This window comes from Podarcis tiliguerta (genome assembly GCF_965153285.1).
Source record: "Podarcis tiliguerta genome assembly, chromosome: 7".
Classification (NCBI taxonomy): domain Eukaryota; kingdom Metazoa; phylum Chordata; class Lepidosauria; order Squamata; family Lacertidae; genus Podarcis; species Podarcis tiliguerta.
This window is the reverse complement of record NC_139540.1, coordinates 43099374-43121197: the sequence shown is the minus strand read 5'-3', so window position 1 is coordinate 43121197 and position 21824 is coordinate 43099374. Positions and strand designations below refer to the sequence as shown.

General features: G+C 42.9%; 2 protein-coding genes across 5 annotated transcripts in view; one reads left to right on the top strand and one right to left on the bottom strand.

The window, feature by feature from the left end:
- Positions 1 to 21824, top strand: part of TAF4B (TATA-box binding protein associated factor 4b) — a 62706-nt gene that overhangs the window by 11133 nt on the left and 29749 nt on the right. The window contains exons 1-8 of one of the 4 annotated variants that reach the window (XM_083451621.1): positions 3565 to 4430; positions 13232 to 13380; positions 13971 to 14075; positions 15115 to 15282; positions 15371 to 15493; positions 16596 to 16685; positions 17327 to 17986; positions 20321 to 20402. In XM_083451621.1, the coding sequence (XP_083307747.1) occupies positions 4025 to 4430; positions 13232 to 13380; positions 13971 to 14075; positions 15115 to 15282; positions 15371 to 15493; positions 16596 to 16685; positions 17327 to 17986; positions 20321 to 20402 (1783 nt within the window). In that variant the 5' untranslated portion in view covers positions 3565 to 4024. Of the gene's footprint in view, positions 1 to 3564; positions 4431 to 10986; positions 11167 to 13231; positions 13381 to 13970; positions 14076 to 15114; positions 15283 to 15370; positions 15494 to 16595; positions 16686 to 17326; positions 17987 to 20320; positions 20454 to 21824 lie in introns of those variants that run through there. The other 3 variants (XM_083451620.1, XM_083451623.1, XM_083451622.1) reach the window with 3 other exon arrangements.
- Positions 848 to 3462, bottom strand: LOC310682648 (malignant T-cell-amplified sequence 1-like). The gene is made up of 2 exons (XM_083451686.1): positions 3396 to 3462; positions 848 to 1711 (listed from the first exon to the last, which is right to left on the bottom strand). The coding sequence occupies exon 2, from the start codon at positions 1556 to 1558 to the stop codon at positions 1013 to 1015; it is 546 nt and encodes a 181-aa protein (XP_083307812.1). The 5' UTR covers positions 1559 to 1711; positions 3396 to 3462; the 3' UTR covers positions 848 to 1012.

Here is a 21824-nt window from a genome sequence, read left to right as displayed (position 1 = left end):
TGCCAATGGACCCGGATGATAAGAGCTGCAGTCCAGAAAGATCTGGAGAGCCACAGGTTCCCCATGCCCAATTTGGCTCTTGCCAATCCCTGGGCTGTTGCATTCTGTAGCAGCAAAAGCTTCTGAACTGTCTTTAAAGGCAGCCCCATGAAGTGTGGGGTGGAGGAGATGTAGATTTGGGGGGTGGGGTGGCTCAAAGACCAGATGAAGCCTGTGTATCTTCAAAAAAATAGTTCCATGAATATTCCCTAGGAATCACCATTAAATGGATGTCATAATTTTTGAAACTCTCTAAGGAGCATGTATAGGCTTATAAAAAATTCATACAGCAAAAGCAACTAAATTGGATTTGTCAATTCACTTACAGGTTGGCTTATTGCTTGCATTTTAAAAGAGTCCCTATTTCTTATAACCTTTATATTTCTGTTGGACAAAGCAACATGTAAAACCCAAGCTTCTTACACAAACCTAAAAAAATGATCATGGTACGGTTTACTCCATTTTACTCCAACTCCATTTTCAATAATTGAATAGTAACTGTGACATGTTCATGATGTCCCAAAGCTGCATAAAACTTGTATGTCTTGTTTTTTTCTCATTAAAAAGAATTTAGGTGCACTGCACAAGCGAAGAGGGGGGGGAAACACCTACAATTATATTGTAATTGCTTTTCCTGAGTAGCTCAGACCAAGGGACTCATATTGTTGAAAGGGAATTCACCAGTCTTGAGCACTTCAGACAGATGGAAAACAATATACTGAATTTCAATTCAGCAGGAGAATATAAGTTAAACAGCATATCATCTGAACACAATGACAGCAATTATTTTGAAGAATTACTAAAGTGGTTTGATGAAGCAAACTTTTATTTACATGCCATTTCTACTTGTTTTTTCCCCCCAGCATTCATTTGATTTATTTAGCATCACCACAGAGTTTACATTTAGCCACAGATTTTAAAAGAAGAATTAAAAACAGGCCCAGCTGAAAGCCAATGGATTCTTCCTGCTTCTTCACTTATATGTCTTCATATGCCAGAGACCATCATTTAAATAGTGGATATTCTCAATGCCAATTCCTTTGTTGACCTTCTCAATATCCTCTGCCGACATCTTCATGACTCCAACACAAAGGGCATGTTGCTTTCCTTCAGCCATTATTGCCATGATTGTATCAGCAGCAGCAGGATAAAGTTTAGCTCCTGGAGACGTCAGACCAGGGCACATGATATTTGCTCCACTAAGTACAAATTTAATGGCTCCTTTATCAACTTGTTGATGTGGTAGAATGAATGGATATTTATGAAGTAATCTGAGCGTGGGATAAAATGGTCCTTCCCTTTGCCTGAAGAACAACAATTCTCCATTTACTGTGAGGATTTCTATATGTTCATGACAACGTACTATCTTCACAGGGTCTTTCTTTGGCATAATTTGGTTTAGCCATGGTTCGATCCCAGGAAACTGGTCTATCAGCTGGTTCTTAATGCCTTTAATAACTGACGTTTTTAGTTGGATGCAGTTGGACACATTCTCCTTTTCATCAAATTTTTTGAACATCTTGCCGGGGTTTCTGCGAGAGCCCTAAGAACTGAGGGCCTGGAAGGCCAGCGACTAACAGCAGCAGCAGCAGCAGCAGCAGCTCCCACGCAGGCCCTGTTCCCACTCTCAAGCCCACGCCACCACTTCTACTTGTTGATTAGGAATTGGCAGCTGCAGATAAGCAGAAAAATGCTAGATTGTGTTAACCAATTATAGTAGTAGGAAATATTTAAGGATTAAATTACTAACACACTGGGTCTGCATAAGATGATGAGCAGCATGAACCACAGACACAGAATTGGCAATGTTCTAAAATGCTTAATGGGAGTTTCAACTGGTAATGTTGAAACTGCTTATTTTTCTTTGTAAAACCTGTCCTTTAAATCAGGTTTCTCCATTGTTACCCTTACCTTTTAACTTGAGGAAGGCTAAAAGGTCCACTACTTTGGGGGTCATCACAACACTGAAACTTTGTTTATGATTTCCAGACTGGAAGAACATACCTTTATTGATGGGGGAGTGTGGAAGGAAAGTTATTGGTTGCTTTACTGTGGGCAAGAGCCCACAATAATGGTGAGCATAAGGCCCCTCTGGGTGAAAGCCAGGTGAGAGATGGGGTGGAAATTCTGGATGTTTAAAGATGAAGTCTCAGATCCACACTATTGGATACAAGTGCATTGTCTGCAACATGTAATCTACTTTCTTATTAGGGATTATTCTGAATTAGGGATTATTCTCTCTTCTGTTTAATTTGAAGCTGTTAAACTAGCTTACCATATTTGTATAGTTTACTCGGTTACGAGTGATTGCCAAAGAAGCAGCAGCATTGTATGGATTTATTTTTTGTATTTATTTGCTAAATTAACATTCTTTCTAAATGTTTCTAAGCTTTATTTTGAAATGTGAAATGCTGTAAGATACTTTGGGCATAATTTGTGGGGAAGTAAGTCCCACTGAGATAACCAAGACTCCCTCCTAGGTAAGTGTAAAAAGTTGCAGTTGAAAATATATTCAGTGGTCCAGCAGCAGTTTGTTGAGGAGCAACAAGAATGGCTATTGACCAAAATAAATAAGTAAAAATCCAGTAAAAATCACATGTCAGTGTGATTATTAACACAGGCATCACAAGAGAGTTCAGTAGTAGGTGGTCAAGCAGTCTCTGCAAATGCACAGTTCTGCCCCACTTGCAGTGATATAATGTGCCAATTTAGTTGTTGCAGCAGCTAGTAAACTGGCAGCATAAAATTGCACTGCCTGAGAGTCTTTTCGCTCTCTCAAAACCACATCCATGCTTATGTTTTTTAAAAAGCAAAATGAGCACAATTAAGGATCGTTTCATTAATCTATAAATGTCTGTAAGAAAGCAGAACAGCCTGCCTGTCCTCAAAAGGATGCACCCTGCTTATTTTGTAAGCCTCAAGACAAAAATTGAAAACCACTAACTACTTTGTTAAGAGTAGCCCTAACACAGTAGACTTGTATTGAACCACTAGCCTGGAAGCCGTAAGTAACAAGGAAATGCATGCAGCTCAGTGCAGGAAATTTTATGCAGAAAAGTGAGCAGGTGGGTGGTGGAAGGTTAGAGCTCCATTTCCTTCCTCTGCACTCTTTACGGAAAAACAGCACGCTGCTGTGTTATTCACTCCTCCGTTATTAGTAAAAAGCTTCTTGCTCTTTGCATGCTAGTAACTTTGGGGGTGCTTATTTACAAGGCTGCAGGGGTGCCTGTGGATGTGCACTGCGCTGACTCCCCATGTAATATCAATTTAAAGAAAACACCACCCCAAAGCAAACATTTTAAAAGTACAAATCCCTAAATTATAGGCATTCTGTTGGCATTACCAACTCCACTTACTTCTTCGATGCAACGTGCGCCTTCGGTGAGTGAGGGTGTTTGGGTGTAAGAGAGAGATTTCCCCAATAACTTTCCGCCTCCGGCGTTCTTCAGCGGCGCGGGGGGCCGTGCTCTCTGCGTGACGCCGCCCAGCCGAGGTTGCCCGGTGTAGCCAATGAGCCTCCAGGAGAGCCAGGGCGCGTGCGCCGGGGAGCCCCGCGTGGCTATATAAACATGGCTAACGGAGAGCGGAGCCGCTTGGGGGCTGTTCCTCGGGGCGGGTCTTGGAGGCGGCGCGGGGCTCCGTAGGGCGTTGCCGGCTCGCGTGCGCCGCTGTCCTGGCTGGAGCCTTCTGCTCCAGGCGAGAAGTGCCTGGCGCTACACGTGCGCGCCTCTGAGGAGGAGAAGCCGGCAGCGGCTGCGTGACCATGTGTTTTCTGCAGCCGTGCCCCTAACTCTTGCTTGGTCCGCGAGCGGTGCAGCCTCTGAGGCAGCTTGTTTCGCTGGGGACTCTGCCGCCGCTGCTTTTGCCGCATCGTCAGCTGCGGAAGCTTCGCCGGCTCCTGGGCCCCCTCGGAGGCTGCTATGCTGTGGACTCGCTCGGAGTCTCCGCAAGGCTCCTGCACTTTCCGCCGCGCGCCCTCTCCTCCATGACTACCCCGGGAGCAGCCGTGCCGGGGAGGGTCCTGCCCTCCGGGTCTCCTGAGCTCGCTGCCTTGGCGGCCGGCCCCGCCACCGCCACCGCCGCCGCCGCCGCCTTGAATGGGACCGGGGGGCTCCGCGAGGCCCCGGCTGCGCCGCGCGCCCACAGCACGGCGCCGCCCGCCGCGGCGGTCGCCTTGAACGCCGAAGTTCCCCTCAGCAGAGTCCCTCCTCCCGTCGCCCAGCAGCCCCGAGCGGCGTCCGCTCCCGCGGCGGGCAAAGGGGCGCCTCCGGCTCAGCAGCTCCCGAAGACGCCCGGCGCGGGGACCAGGCTGCCGGCCCCTCAGCCCGGAGCCCCCAAAGCCCCGCAGACGGTGACGATACAGCTACCTGCGAACTTCCAGATCCCGCCGGGTGAGTTGCCTTCTCCCTTTCCTGTTGGATGAGGCCAGGCGCCGCCAAGTTTTGTTTTGTTTTCAGCTAACGGGTCAAGTCATCAGGGGACTAGTGGCGAGTTGTGGGCATCGTGGTGGGATGTGCCTTCTAAACATGAGAGCTGGGCCGATTGCTTCGTGGCAAAGAACTGATTCTCATGCAGACGGTCCCAGGTTCAATTTCTGCTATGGGGGGGGGGGGGAGGACAACTCCTAAGCAAGTTAAATGGTGTTTATTGTGGGGATGGAGTAGCCTTCATCGCCCCTTCCGATCTTTCGCAGCACCTGCCCACTGAATGTTGTTGGCACCAAAATGCCAGCCTGTAACTCTGCCACCCCCCCTCCCCCCGCATTCAATGCAGATTCCTTGGGAAAATCAGATAGGACTTTTAAAAAAATGTTTCCAGCAACCCATCTCCAGTATCTGTACTGTATGGTTCACAGCATTAAGTCTTTATATGGAAACACTGACTCAATATTAAGTGAACTTTTTTATGTTCTAGAAGTGTGACATAGACTATCATAGAAGTAAAGGGAGAAAGTTAGTATTGTAAGCCCTTTAAAGTTTCACTTTCTAATCACAGATCAGTGACTTAAAAGTTCCCAGTGCACTCACACAACTGCATATTTGCGTGAAATGATTCCACTGAACTGTTGCTAAATTGCTCATCTAAGTTATGCTTGTGCCACATATAATAAACTGACATGAACTTTTTTGCCTGCCTGAGGTAGGTTTAGTTTCCTTCTCTTCTCCCTGCCTGCTTGCAAATATGTGATATACTTGCAAAAGTTTTTCAAAACGTTTTGACACCCAAGCTTTTAATGTCGAAGCTTTGATATCTTGTGCTATTAAAATGTGATTTGACGCTAGCTTCAGCTTTGAATTGGTATCATATTTTTCTAATTAAAGTTCTGCCTTTTTGAGAAATTGATATTACTATCATTTACGCAGACTTCTTCATTACTTGACAGGTGCAGATGGCAGGTGTTAAAATGAGAGAATATTAGGAGTTGGAACAAACTTAAATATTAGCTGTTAGACTTTGGTATGGCAGAATTTCTGTGTAGCAAATGTGACAATACGAAAGTAGTTATCTAATTAGCACCCCTGGCAGGAGTGCCACTGCAGGGGCCTGTTCAGACATTGCTCTTCTTGTCACCAACAACATATGTCATGAAATCAGGAGCAACTTGATAAGTTTCAGTCTTATTCATTGCTCCCTTGGTATGCATGAAAGGGAGTGATCATCCTAGGAGATCCTGCAGTTCAAACTGAGTGTGGGTGACCTTGGAGTTGGTAGTTATCTATATCTCATGGTGCTGCTTGTCTTTTTGAGGAAACATGGCAATGCACTGATTTTCCTGCCCTAATTTTGAATCTGTGCCAATGTATCTGTTGAAGGAAGGTCACAGGTTGGTAGACTCCAGAGCAGCTGCAGCTTATTTCCTCCTCTCATTTGTTTCATATACATTTTAACACTAGTGGCAGAAAAAACTCCTGCATAGTGGTGGCAGGGCTATTGTTGGTCACACACAAACTTTGCCACAACAAACATTACTTGCCATGAGTGCCATTGACTGACAGAGTGGCTGCAGGCCCAGAGCAAGTAGCAAGTTGAAAAATGTACCTTACCATATTGTCCAAGTATTAATTGTTGCTGTTTGTCCATGCTGCTAGCTGTGTTAAGGATGACTTGTTACATCAAGGCAACCTGTGGTGTGTCTTCACTGACAACATTTGAGCATTACTGAAGGCATCAGTGATAGGGAGAATTTGCTGGAAAAAATATCGCTACCATTTTTTCTACATAATGTTTTCAGCTTTAGAAATTCATTGTTTCATGGGATTGGCTGCATGAAAAAAAATACATGCTGAGCTAGGCAGCTAGAATGAATAATAATGCTAGTAAAATGTGCAACCAAAGTCATAATTTCTTATGACTGTTCCTAAGAAACCACAATTACTTATGCATACAGGTATTCTAGCATGCTAAAATGAGTATTTAATAGTTTTCGACACCTTAATTTTTTCCCTCAAGTCTAAAGTGTGTGAATTGTAACATCTTAAAATATTTTGGAGCTGTATCAAAAGCTGCATTTCTGCCCACTCAGACTTCTGTACATGCAATTGAACTTCTCAATGTACCGTATTTTTTGCTCTATAAGACTCACTTTTTCCCTCCTAAAAAGTAAGGGGAAATTTGTGTGCGTCCTATGGAGCGAATGCAGGCTGCGCAGCTATCCCATAAGCCAGAACAGCAAGAGGGATTGCTGCTTTCACTGCGCAGTGATCCCTCTTGCTGTTCTGGCTTCTGAAATTCAGAATATTTTTTTTCTTGTTTTCCTCCTCCAAAAACATGGTGCGTCTTGTGGTCTGGTGCGCCTTATAGAGCGAAAAGTACGGTACATGCAATTGACACCCTCAAAATCAGCTCTAGAGGGTTTGGGTGACCCTCCAGAGCAGATTTTTTTTTTTCTTTTTGCGGGGGTGCATTAGGGAAGGAGAAGAAACAAAATACCATGTGTACAGAAATTCACAGCACCCCAAATAATGAGGGCTGCAAGAGCTGGTCCAAACAGGAAAAAAAATTAACTGCCCTCCTAAAAAATCAAGTAATGTACCATATGGCTTTCCTATGGAAGGGAGTTCCAGGGATTAGCGGCTGCTATAGAATAGTGTTTACAAGCATTTAAATACAGTCAAAGCTCTCTTTCATTATTTTTATTGAAACATAACATGTTCTTAATCAAATATTTCTATTCATCTATTTTGAGCTGCTAGAAATAGTTGAGGTTTTTATACAGCATGTTAAATTAACACTGAGCTCCTTTCTTCTTCCTTTTTAATAATGTAGTTAAGCGTGATACATCAAACCATCAATTTAGGGCGATGAAACATCTTCTGATTCAAAAATTTCCAGAAAGTCCCACATCGCTGTTGGACATAGCCATAATATTTTTTTGTTTTTCTTACTAAGATTGCACTGCTTTGAAAAACAGTAGCTGATATTGCAACCCACGTGAGCGAGACATCCTTGAATGCTCAGCCTCAATGGATTGCCATACGTAGGCAAAGCTTGTTTGTCCTTGTCTCTACCTTTGCCTGTCTGCCACAGTGATTTCCTTTATTCTAGACAAAATGCAATTACGTAACCCAACTGTGCTGATGGTTTCCAGATTTTGTCATGCTTTCTACAACAGTTTAAATTGGCAGCATGAATTTATGCATCTGCAGTCTCCCTCTGTGTCTTAAAAATATATATCCAAAGATTGGTAGACAAGTAAGAACCTGTACATGCATCTCTAGGGATAGCAAAGGATGAAATCTACTTACTGTGCTTTGGCATTAGAAGTGACTTATGTGAGGACTAGGACAATTACCTAATTAACACATGCACTCTCTATTTTTTGAAGAAATTTTTGTTCAGATGCAAGCATGAGCTACAGTAGTCATTATCGTGGAAGAATCATCCCCTTCTACTAGGGAATAATGCCTCTTCCACAATGCTGATAGTATTAGTACATTTAAAACAAATCATTCTGATTAATTTGGGGCATCTTTTTAGTCTTGCATTTTAAAATCAGCTAAACTTGTCAATTAATAAAAATGGGATTCTGCAATAGTGCCAAAAAAGAGGGTAAAATATAATATTGGGTAGACGCTCCACTGCACTGTAAAGTCGATGTGACCCAAAGGGAAGTCCGTAATGAGCAGCATATGGTCCGCCAGCAGGCTAGTGCTTAAGTATAAGGCTGGCTGTATGCAAGTTGCTGAAACCAACTTAGAAATTGTATCAGCGAGGTTGTCTAGAAATTACTGGTTTTGTTTCTTCTTTCTGTTTGCTACTGTTTGGTCGCTACTTTTTCTTGCTTTCTGTTTGCTACTGTTTCTGCGATTTGCTTCTTTTGACTCCTTTTGTAAACAGTTGGCTGAATAGCACATGTGCTTGACTGCTCTGGGGAGTTGGGTGCAGTTTGCCCCTTCTCCTTAAAAAATACTGCAGATCAGGATTTCCCTGGGTCTAGGCTGGGGGTGTCTAAAATGCTGGTGGCAACTGTTAGTACAGGCTAGAGCTGCAATTCTCTTAACTATCTTGCAGGGAGTGTCAAGAGTGTTGTGTCATCACAGAAAGAAATGAATGGGTGAAGAGGGGGGAGAGGACAGCAGCATACAAGATGAAAAGTTGCTGCAAGTGTGCCCTGTGTCTCAAAAGGCTCAAAGCAAGCTTCAAGAAGAGCCTCTGACCAAATAGACGTTTAGTAACGCACGTGAATAATAGTTTCATAAAGCCAGTAGGATGTTTATTTAAAATACTTGTAGCCCATTATCATTGTTCATGCAGTTGCACACACAAACACAATAAAGCAGTATTTCTTTAAAATACAACTTACTATATCATCGAATACACTGGCACCACTTTAGCCAAATGCTTGGGTGAAAAGCCACTTTTTACATGCTGTCAAAAGTCTGTTGTCATTGGTACTGATTGCACCTCAAAGGCCAGGGTATTCCAGAGAGAGTTGTGAGGGGGCCTGCTATTGAGAAAGTTGTATTTATTATACAGGATTAATAATGTACTGAAAGAACTTATTTGCATTCTGCACTGGGAAAGGTTGTTCTTGCACACTATTATTGTCATTACTCACTAAGGTAACTATGCTTGAACTTGGCTGAAGAATTGGGAAGTAACATTTTCTGCTTTGTAGTCAGCAAAGGCTGACGCTCTGAAACAGCAAAATTGTGGAAGCTTATGAGCCAGGCCCTAGAGAGCAACATTCCCCAAGCTGGTGCCCTCCAGATACTTGAACTGGACCTCTCCTCACATCAGCTGCAGCCAGTGAGGCTGTGGGGGTGATGGGCATCATAGTCTACACCTGGAGGGCACCAGGTTGGGCAAAGGTTGCCCTTGAGCAGGGGCAGGGTAGACAAGTTTGCTGATGGCACTAAATTGTTCAGGGTGGGTAAAACAAATGGGTTGTGAAGAGGCAAATGCAATTCTGTGTAAGCAAGTGTAAAGTGATGTAAGTTGTGGCAGAAAAACCTTAATTTCACATTTTAAGAATGTGGGGTCTGAACTTTCTGCTATGAGGAAAGGCTAAAACATTAGGGGTTTTCTCAAGGGTTTCAGAAAGTTTTCTGATGCATAGGAAATTTATCCAATTCAGAATTTCCCAATATCTAAAAAAACAACAACCCACCCCTCCTAATTTCCCAAATTTTACGATGGGAACCATTGAACTTTCGGCCTTTAGCATTCAAAGGGAACTTGTCATAAGTGCGTTTGTAGAGGTCTCAGCTGATTAAGCCACTCAGTAGCATTTTACTGGGTTGTGTTTTGAGGACCTGAGTGTGCTCCGCAACTTACTTTCATAGTTATTCTTCCCCATGCCTGTCTAAAATGCAGGAACAGGTAAGTGGAGGCAACAGAGGGAAATATTAAAATTGATTTTAAGTTCTCTGGCTCAATAATAGCTTCTTGCTTTGAAAACCAAAGCAGAAGTATATACAAACTACTGCATATATAGTTCTGCATATATAGTTCTGTTCAGATAATTCCTGGGTTGGGGTGGGTGGGCGAGCTTAGCAGTTATTAGAAAGATTTTCAAAGCTGATGAGCAAGATAGCAATAGCCAGGGTACCTGCACAGTGACACTTTTGTTGCCATTACCAAACACTGCCTCCTGTGGAGAGAAGTAGCAAATAGGTTTTCTTCTGGTAATATGTTGCTTACCTGTTCTTGGGATTCTTCCAGATGTGCACTTTCCCCTTCCTTTCTATGCTCAGGGGCACCCAGCCTGCTATGCAGCTGTTCTAAGGCAACAGAAATCAGGCCACCACACAGAGCGCTTGTTTTGGTTCAACCCTAGAATTGTTTTTCCAGGCAGGTGTTCAAATGTGGGCAAGTGTTGTAGACTAGCGCTAGATAATCCATGTTCTCAGGCACTTGTGATATAGGCTTAGAATTTCATGAAGGGAAAACACACACTTAACTTGCTGCACCATTAGATGGCAGTGTTGTACAACTATGTTGCAGTTAGCGGACAGGATTATAACTATTGCAGAGCCATATGCTTCGTTCTTAAGGACATTTGGACACATGATGCGAAAAGTGCCTCTTGGCCTTTTATGCAGCCCATGTATACAAGTGAAAAATAAATGTAAGGTAGAAAGTAGAACAAAGGCACCAAAGCTTTGTGGCACCCAGGCAATCTACACCCTATGTAGATTGTGCATTTTGTACTGAGATGTCAAAGCATTTTTGGTGTGTGTATGTGTTTTTACAGCTAGGTGCTGTGCATGCATACTTATGAATAAGTGTCAGCTTGCACTGTAAGCTTATTTAGACATGTGTGTTTAGGATTGCAGTTTCAGGCTTGCAAATTGCAGATGAGCATGAGACCCCTAATTTGCAATTTTGCTTTCATTGATACTCCTGTACCCAGCACTTCTTTACCCACATCTTTGGGAGTTGCTGATGGTTGGAAACACTTGGATGTTTCTTACTTCCTCTTTTTTCCCACCCTCTGCTACTCTTTTTTTTTTTTTTTTTTGAGGGACTCGGGTGGCACTGTGGGTTAAACCACAGAACCTAGGACTTGCCGATCAGAAGGTCGGTGGTTCGAATCCCTGTGACGGGGTGAGCTCCCGTTGCCTGGTCCCTGCTCCTGCCAACCTAGCAGTTCGAAAGCACGTCAAAGTACAAGTAGATAAACAGGTACCACTGCGGCGGGAAGGTAAATGGCATTTCCGTGTGCTGCTCTGGTTCTGCAGAGTTTCCACGTATGTTTACCAGTCCCCCTCCTCTTTTCTTTCTTCTGCCTTCTCTTCTGTTACTTGTGCTCTAGTTTATCCTTCCAGGCTGTCCCGGATCCTTCTTCCTCCCCCAACTTGGAACTACACATACCAATTAAACATTTTCTCTAGCAGTGGTCTGTAGCTGAGAGAAGATATCAAAGGCTGGCCTTTGTTAGGCTCTCGACTTGCTACCTGCAGAATAGCTGAGGGAAGCATTGGTGGGGGGTGTCAAGAGCTTTGAGACAGTTGTTTCTCCCTAGAGTTAATGAGGGTTTTGAAAGAAGGATCACTTGATGGTGTAATAGACAGCCATACCACTCTCTTTAGAAACAAACAAGCTTCACAAGGTTTCATGTTGGTTTTGAAGCTGCCTTGGTTAGAGGTGACAATAGAGCAGCACTTTCAGCTCTCTAACGTCTTGTTCTCTAACGGCACCTACCATTTAGAGGATTTAACAAGTACCCAGCTATTACTCCTGAAATTATTGTAACTTTAAACGCTCACCGCCCCTATGTGGAAAGGAGGAACATACCTTTCTGCATGGTTTCTTGGCCCTTTTATGGATGAGTTGGAAGCCTTATTAAAAAGTATATTTAGCAGGGGTGGGGAACATTTGCCATAGGACAATCTTGGCCTGCAAGGCCATTTCCCCCAAATGTGGGGTTTGTGATATCAGCTAATGGGCACTAGGGCTGGGTTAAATCCTGTTGTTGGCAACACGCCCCTGTTCCAGCGGTGAACAGTTTGCAGAAGTAGGATTAAGAAGAGGAGTTTGGATTTGATATCCTGCTTTATCAGTACCCGAAGGAGTCTCAAAGCGGCTAACATTCTCCTTTCCTTTCCTCCCCCACAACAAACACTCTGTGAGGTGAGTGGGGCTGAGAGACTTCAGAGAAGTGTGACTAGCCCAAGGTCACCCAGCAGCTGCATGTGGAGGAGCGGAGATGTGAACCCGGTTCACCAGATTACGAGTCTACCCCTCTTAACCACTACACCACACTGGCTCTCTGGGGAGGGGTGTGTGCCTATGAGGCAGACTTCCCCTTACTACTTTAATATCATAAACGTGGATAAGTGCCTTAAAATTGGTATTAAACTGTTAGATTCTAGAGTTGTGTATCTAATTAAAAATTCCTGATTGGAGCAAAAGAAGGCCCTCACCTTTTTTTTTAGAATGAACCTTGTCTGGTGAAGAATATCAAGCATGAGATTTCTTGCCTAAAAAGAAACACATAGGTGGTCTTAGAAGTGTGCAGTCACACAGCATTGCCTATCAAGACTATGACAATTACTTTTTAAGTATGGTAGGACCTCCCCTTGGGTGCATCATGCTCCAACATTTTGGTCTTTTCAAAGGCAGGTGAAAACACACCTTTGTCCAGGCCTTTGGGGCTGGGTGTGAGGTGCATTTTGACTTGTTTCTCCTGGCTGCATTTTCATTTTGTTGTTGTTGCCGTTTGATTTCATTCATGATTGTTTTGTGTTGATTTTATATATTTGTGGTTTTTAAGTGTTTGTACCCTGCCCTCGGACCCCTGAGTGAAAGGGGGAGGGTTATAAATATGTGTAATTAAAAAATATTTAATACAGAAGCCGTTGCCAAAAGCAGGACTAACATTGTGGTGTGGCGTGTCTTAACATCTCTATATTGCAAGCTGTGAGAGCAGAGATGCATGACTAAACTAAACCAATTCAGAATTTATTCTTAAATATGTTTGATGGATTTTTAAAAGGTCAAACAAATAAGCTACGTCTGTCATAACACTAACTGGAGCACAGCAGGCATGTAGTAGTCTGCTGTTTAAACAGAGGAGCCTAGAAGGGAAGTGTGCAGTACTATAGAAGCACTGTAATATTGCATAATTCATGTACTGTTTATCCTGCCGATTTCTTGCTTAAAAGTTTGGACTATACAGACTCAGATTTATGTACTTGCTCTTAAGAATGTGCAGTGGAAGGATCTGATAGTATCTTCTTTCCTGCAGGAACGGTTCTTGTTAGAAGCAGCACTGGACAGCTGATGCTGCTGTCCCAACAAGCACTTGCTCAAGTTCAAAGCCAGGCCCAAAAGAACCCAATTGTACGACAATCATTGCCTGCAAATGCACCTACAGTCAAAACACAGACTGTACAGGTAAATACCTCTGTAATAGCAGTTTCTTTGTGTATTTCTTCTGCTACTATAGCTATTCACAGGACTTGGGTCAGTGTATGTCTTTCTCAGGGATGTGGGTGCAGCAGTGAAGTGAATCTAGTCTAGATGCAGGAATCATTTCCATTTTCTGCTGGCACCACTTGCTCATAAGTAGGAGATTAAATAACTTTAAAATGTTAAGCAAGCCTTAATTGCCTATATATTACAGTGATTTTCTGTTCTTTCCTCTGCATTCAACTTGCTCATACCAGCTATTACTGTTACTACATGGATGGGAAAATTTCAATACTTAGAAATAAAAACACTTGAACAGTCATAGCCTGAAATGCTTCTTAAGTCAGAGCATTTCTGCCTATCCATAGAAAGAAGCCTTCTCTACTTGGCATGCTACTGGATCCTCTTCTGCATCGTTTGCATCTTCCTGTTCAGAAAAGACTTTTGCCCAGCCTACTTGAATTGGGACAGATAACACTGATGTGTCCAGTTAGAATGAAATGGTGCTTGGCCACTTACCCAAGATTTCATTTTGAGGCTTTTACCTAACAATATATATTCTATCTTTCTGAAAGAATTCTGGAACTCAAGTACTGAAAGTATCAGCTGCTCCTCATACAACAGTGACTTGGACAACACCTTCTGTTAATTCAAATGTTAAGAAGCCTGCTGTAATCCAGGTATGACTTCCTTGTTATTTTCTGGCACTTAAACATTTTAGCCCAATGGGTCACAAATCTAATAAATGGCAAGGTGGCTTTATAAATCATGCTGCATGTATCTTTTTAATTTTTTTACATGTACCCAATGGTGCACTTTGTGGGACGCGGGTGGCGCTGTGGGTTAAACCATAGAGCCTAGGACTTGCCGATCAGAAGGTCGGCGGTTCGAATCCCCGCGATGGGGTGAGCTCCCGTTGCTCGGTCCCTGCTCGTGCCAACCTAGCAGTTCAAAAGCACGTCAAAGTGCAAGTAGATAAATAGGTACCGCTCCAGCGGGAAGGTAAACGGTGTTTCCGTGCGCTGCTCTGGTTCGCCAGAAGCGGCTTAGTCATGCTGGCCACATGACCCGGAAGCTGTACGCCGCCTCCCTCAGCCAATAAAGCGAGATGAGCGCTGCAACGCCAGAGTTGGTCACGACTGGACCTAATGGTCAGGGGTCCCTTTACCTTTACCTTAATGGTGCACTTGCCAATGTAACTCAAAACATACTGAGGAATAGGAAAACTGACCCCCTCCCTAGTCATCTGCCTCATTCAAGTTGCCATATGGATTGGGTTAGTCATCCTTATTCCCCAGCCTATGGTAGTGTCTAATGCCTGAATCTGACTGCAATAAAGCATTAATTGCAATAAAGCAATAAATACATCTAAACACAATGCTTTATGAGCTCTCTTCAGTGATGGTCATTCTCAGCTTCTGGTGGTTGATGAAAATGTGCACGGTTGCTAGGATTACTATGTGTCAGACAAAATCGTTATTGCTAAATCTAAATGTAGGTTCACATGAGCTAATCTGCATGCATGTTATGTGTATCTGTTTGCTTTCTCCTAAAAGTGTGAATGGGAGACATTTTTGGAAAGTTGTGTTGGAGGGTAGTAGACACCAACACCAGTAGAACAAAGATGCCTTCCTGATACTAATATTAATGTAGCAGCTTTGGTTTTGCTTTTTCCTGTCAGAATTGAATCTAGCTACTTAAATGTTTAATTTCTTCCAGTCAATAGCATCAACAAATAATAGCAGCACCACAGTTGTGGCTGCAAAGTCTTTGATTACCGGACCAGTGGCAAAGCCTCCTGTTTCTGATTGTTCTGTGCTCTCTCTTGCTACAAAGCCAGTCCCTGACACAGAAAGTAGGACAGTAGCACAGGCCAGCATCTCTAAAGTAAGTGCAAAGTAGTCTAAGATTGCCTACCTTTCCCAGTATTTCAGAACTGAACAGAAGTTAATTTACTCTTTTGGCTTCCTATCAGGAAATGCTGGAAAATGTGGAAAAGTGCAAAAACTTCCTAGCAACACTAATAAAACTGGCATCCAGTGGGCCTCAAGCACCTGAAATGGGGCAGAATGTGAAGAACCTGGTACAAAGTCTGTTGGTAAAAGTTCATCTGCAAGTATTTGTGCCCTGATCCTAAATGTATTTACTCAGAAGTGATTTGTGTGCACACAGGAAATAAGGTGTGAAGTACGGGATGGATTAAGTACATGGGGGCATACTAGAGGCCACAACGTCATTGGCTACAGTGCACAGTGGGGCATGGCATAAGGGAAGGATCCCAGTCACCAGGCAGCCTGGCTGCAGGCCAATGTTCCAGTCCTAGCTTGAGTACTGGGACACCATAATGTGAGCCACTCTTGCAGACCTCTCAAACAATGAAAGGCTCCTTTTCCCCCAATAAGTTTTTCTATATCATGTTTAGATATGCATGTGCCTTAAACAGGGAAGACTTGGTTGCAAAATGAGTTTGCATATAGGGTTGACCTATTTCAAAAAGTGAAAAATCCGACATGAGTTGCCATACGTCTGGGTTTTCTTGGACATTTTTAGTGATTTTTTGAAATTCCGCATAGACTCTATTTCCAATGGTCGAACCCCAGATATGTCCGGGAAATGGCATATCTAGCATTTGCAAAACTTTTAGGCTTCTGCAGCATGCTCATTAATGTTGGAGTGTCATAATTTCCAGAAGCTGATCCCATTCTATTTTACAGAGTGATTGGTGTAGAGTGTATGACATGGCAATGCTTCTGTAGCTCTGTTTTTGCTTTTCCTGAGCATGTTCAGAATAGGCAAGTTAAATACTGCCTGTTATAGTAACACATGCAGCAAATACAAATTAGCTGCTTCTGGATACAAACTGGTAGAAATTTGACTCTCTGCAGTCTGTCTCTCTAGTCATGTGGCAGAAATATTGCACAATTTTTTTACCACCTTGGTGCATTTCCAAGTTTGTAGTAACAACTTAGAAATCTAACTTATTGCCCACAGTTGCTGGTTCTTAACCAGTGAAGAATTCATCTTAGATTCCTTTTGGGAGCCTGCTGACACTGTACACTTTCTTCAATTTAATTGTTGAATAGAATATTCAGTGTATGAAATTGTTAGTACTAGAAAGTTAGTGAATTGGTGGGTTCAGTTTAGGCACATCTGGAGAAACGACACGTTACATTTGTGCAACTATTTCCTTTCCTATCTAGGAAGCCAAAATGGAACCAGAAGAATTTACTAGAAAACTGTACATTGAGCTAAAGTCTTCCCCTCAGCCCTATCTTCTCCCTTTTCTCAAGGTATGTCTAAATGAATTTGCTCCCCATTTTAAGTATCAAAGTGGTGATGGTCCTTGATGTCTGGGTGAAAGGTTGTTTTGAAATGTCAGGAGAATTAATTTGTAAAGCAAAACACACTGGGACTCAGCATGAAGTGGTTGGTGTGGGAAAATGAGCCTCTCCAGTGAAATTCTGTCCATGCCTCCATGGTGTTGTGATGAGAATTGGGACTCCCCAAATCTGTGATATCAGACCATGTAGTGTGAGGCTAGCTGGCACAAACCTGCATGTACCATTTGGGTAACTTCTACCCATTCAGGGGAAACTTCCTGCCCATTCAGGTTCTTGTGGCTCTCACACATGCAACAAGAGCAGGACTTCAGGACCACCTTCAGAAATGTGTCTGGGATGTTGTCCAGTGTGCTTAAGTCTCCTGTCAAAGTGCAGATTTGTTAATGATTGCAAAGGCAAACAGCCTGAACTTTAGGAAGCTTCCTTGACGATCAGATGTGATAATTTGTATTGTTTAGCTGGTCTGCTAGTTATCTTTTTAATGTTTTAGCGGTGACATTGATACTGTTCAATGAGACACAGTGTGGTGTCACTGGTGGAAGAAAAATGCAGGATCTTAATTTTTTTCTATTGCTTTCTTCCTTGCGTAGAAAAGTATGCTTGCCTTACGGCAATTAATGCCTGACGCACAGGCCTTTATACGGCAGTGTCTTCAACAATCAGGACCACAAACAGCTCCTCCTGTTTGTAGCACAGCATCATCCGCTTCTTTGGTACCTGCTGCCAGCACTCCTGTGACTGTGACCTCTCTTAAAATTCCGACGGGGATACCCTCCCAACAGACTTCAGGCCCAGTCCTCTGTACATCAGGAGTGACAAGAGGATCTGGTTCTCTTCAGCTTGTTCAGACCACTCCTGTTTTGTCAGGGACACTCTCCCTTCAAGGTGCTAGTCCCGTTCCCTCCACTAAACCGACTACTGTGAAAGCTGTACATCCAGTCTCCTCCACTGCAATGGTGGCAACTGGTACCACTTCTCTCCAGGTTGTGAAACCAGTCCATGCCCCTGCAATGTCGTCATCACCTGCATTTGCTGCTCCTAGTTCTGTAAAGCCGCCATCTTCTGCTGCAGCAACATCTCTACATGCTCTGAAGCCAACCTTGACTACTGCTGCAGCAACAACTGCTACAACAGCAGTGACCGCGTCTCTCCAATCCATAATGCCAGTTGCTGGGAAACCAATCACTATCAGAGTTGTCCATCCCAGTTCTGTCCTTTCCCATTCAGCTCAGACGTCACAGGCTGTAAAGGTAAAGTAGCTGATAAGTTTATCTTGCTCTTGATCTGTAAAGCTCTGAAGTTTGCTAACCTTAGCAGTTCAGCCGAGCCAGCAATTCAAAGGCAGTTTATCAGCAAATAATTAAAATGGCACTTGTGCATTTGCCCCTTACGTACCTTGCATAACTTGACACCTGAGATGTCCATTGTAAAAGGTTAATAATATATGAGGAAAGGGGCAGTATGGAGATATGTGAGTACTAAGCAACATTGAGGAATATATCTGTCTGATAGTAGTCCACTCAAAGAATCAGGAATGTTTAGCACCCATCTCCATGAATAAAACTGTGGCAGATACTAAACAGAGCAGCTTTCTAGGTATTTGACAACGTAAACTAAGCATTCCAATACCAGAACTTTACTGAGCATGAATACTTGAACTGGGTGTGTGTTTGCACAGTTCACCCATTCTGTGTACTTGACCGTAGCCAGACCATTATATCTTGGCCTCATTCCCATAATACAGATTGGGGGGGATATGGTCTACTTTACTGGGTTATTGAACAGATTAAAGACTATGTTACATACTTTGAATGTTCAAGGGCTGTACAAATGTTGAATGGTGATGGTTGACTCGGCTCCCCACTGCTAAGTCTGTCTCATTTGAGGTCACCATAGGTACTGTTGTTGGATGTCCCTTTTCTCCCTGATCTACCAACTGAAGGAGATGTTAAAGTTACTGTGCAGTTATTTTCTGTTTGATAAGGAGAGCAGGAAACCTTTCACAGAAAGATAAAAGAAAGCACTACTTCATGCAGCACATAGTTAAGCTATGGTACTTGCTCCTGTGGGAGGCAGTGATGGCTGCCATCTTGGATGTCTTGAAAGGAGGTTCAGGCAAATTCAGTGGCTACCAGTGGCTACTAACTGTGATGGCTGTGTTGTGCCTCCACGGTTGGAAGCAGTGTGCTAGAAACTGCAGGAGAGGAGAGTGCTCAGGTCCTCCTTGTGCATTTCCCACAGGCATCTGCTTCTTGGCTACTGCGAGAACAGGATACTACACAAAATGGGCCATTGGCCTGATCCAGCAGACTTTTCTTAGGTTATTAAATTTGCAGTGCTGCAAATTGTACATACACAGTGTGTGAAGAGCTCCATTATTAGGTATCAGATACGGCCTCTTAAGGACAGGGGTGTTTTTTCTGTCTGATCTATAACATTTTCTGGACTGTTCTGTCTCTAGAATTGGTGCTCTTCATCCTTGGGATCCTTAGACGCTGTGGAACTGCGGCTTTAATAATTCCTGAGAGTTAGGGCTAAGTGACAGCAGATGATGGGATCTGTAGTCCAGCTGGAGATCCAAAGTTGAAGAAAACATCAATATTTCGCTTGGCAGTTTTAAAATGCCCTTCTAGTTCTTATTTCTAGAGGTTCATGTCACTGGGAAGAATCTAATTTCCTCTCATGGAAATGGAACAGTTTTACCCTGATTTTTTATTTTTTCACGTTTGGGGTGGGGGTGGGGTTAAGCATCTCCTGCTTTTGGCATAAAGTTCACACCATTCAAACTTCACCGCAGAACCCCTGCATCAGACTAGTTAGTATTCTGGAAAGCCGTTGAATATATGGGAGCAGGAGAGGTTAGAAGGCACTTTTAGTCTTGTAAAACATTGGGGATACATAATGTCTTTAACTGTGAGCCATGGCAAAATGGCTTCTGATATTTGCCCTTTTGAGTCGTAGCAGTAGGTAGCTTTGATCTCATTTTATGATCAAACAGATTTATTTAAGATAATTTCATCCTGCTTTTTGACATTATCCCCAAAGCAGTTTCATGTGTTTAAACCAACATCAAACAGCCAATAAAACAGTAAAAAAAACCGAAGAGGAGCACCAGCGGTTTGACACAAGTTCATAAATTCACCAGATCCACAAATCCCTTCTGAAGCAAATTCCAGCTGTCCTAAACAGGAAAGACCAAGGGGAGAAAGTTTCATAATCTCATTGGTGCCACTGGGAAGGGCCTGTTCCATATTGCAAACTTTGGCGCCTCTGATAGAAGGGAGAACACTGAGCAGTGGTTCTATCGGTGTCTTTTAAGTGTGCAATAAGTTTATATTGGAATGCTCACAAAGCATATGCCCTGCCAATATGATTGTACCCATTATTGCTGAAAGAGGGGGGAGTGTAGTCAGACTTCTTAAAGCCATTTGGCATACTAATGTCATTTACAAGCTTGATCTTGGATGACTTGGTCAGCCCTGATGCAAGTGTTGCACTTTCATGTGCATGACTAACTTGATCTAATATTGTGACTTTTTACATTTGCAATGTGTGCTGAGTACTTTTATGTGTAACTTTTCCAGATAGTCCAGCAGCCTTCAGGAAGTATCTTGAAAAAAGTGGTCACACTCGAACAGGCTTCACTCCATGCTGTGAACAAATCAGGTGAAAAAATGCCATTAAACACTTTGATCCAGTCTAGCCAGGTTCCTGCAGGTACAGTTAAGTTATCTGGCTGATTTCAGACCTCATACCCAAACCATAGCTTGCATAGCTTTCTGTGAACTGCCTTGAGACCTCCGGGTATAGGGCAGTATATAAATTCAAAATAAATAAATAAAATAAAATAAAAATTGATTTGAACCATTGAGTGCACACCATGCTGTTTCCACTTTACAAATGTATCACTGTGCTTGGTGGGGTGTCCTGCATTTCAGTGGGTACAGCTCAATGTTTTGTCTGATGTCAATAAGCAAGGAATTCCAAAGTGTCCAAAGATTGTTTTCTTACAGCTGTGGAACTAGTATTATGTGGCACCTGTAATGGCACCAGTTCCACATATCAAAGTGGTTGAGTGGGCACATTTGGGTTAAGGTGATCACGCAACTGAACTGCTCCCTAGCCATTAAGGGCTTTATATACTTGGCCAGGTAAGAAAATGACAACCACTGCAGATCTCTGAGCAGGAGTGTTGCATGCTGACAGATTCTCATTCCTGTCAGCAAGTGAACTGCAGCTGTATGCACTAACAGCACTTTCTGGGTTAAGCACAAAGGAAGCCCCACATAGAGTTGCTTGGTTGCAGTAATTCAACTCTGAAGTCATCAGGTTCACAAAAATGTTTAAAACGGGGATAAGGTAGGCTTGGGCATCTCTGTTAGTGTTGCACACTGTAGTTAATTGCAACATGTTACTCAGCTGCTAAGAAACCGGCACTTGTTGCCAATTTTCCAGGCTCAAAGTTGTAAACAACTTGGGCCAAAAATACATTAAGAGTTTGTCTGATTCTATGTTCCATCTGGATCACTGAGATCCTCTGATGAGGAACTTCTACCTCTGATGTTTGTTTGGCCTTTACTATGAGACAGACCTTGGGTGTGGCAGTTCCAGACCTGTAGAACTCACGTCCAGTAGAGATTCAGAGGAACCATTTCTCGCTATTTTCCAATGTCTTTTGAAAACTATGTTTTTAATATGAATTATCTCTTTTTAACCTTTCAGTATTTGTTGGTAGTTTTTAATGTTTTTATGAATGTGTGGATTGTATTCCTAAATGTTGTATACCAATTTGATGTTTTTATGAAAGTCTGAAGTATGAATATGTAAATAATAGGTGCCATGATACATGGAAAAACAAATTCCAGTATTTGTTTATGATAGCTGAGCTTTGGCTATCATGATGGTTTTAAGATGATAGGAATGAACCCGGATGAGCCTCGGGCTGCTGAAGTTCCCCTCCTCTCAACAAGGAGTTCAGAGCTCTACTTTCCATTACAAACCATCTATAAGATTAACCATTTTAGGGTTAAGATGTAACACTACACTGTGAATAAGCAAAAGCTTCTGTTCTGTCTCCTTGGCCACACT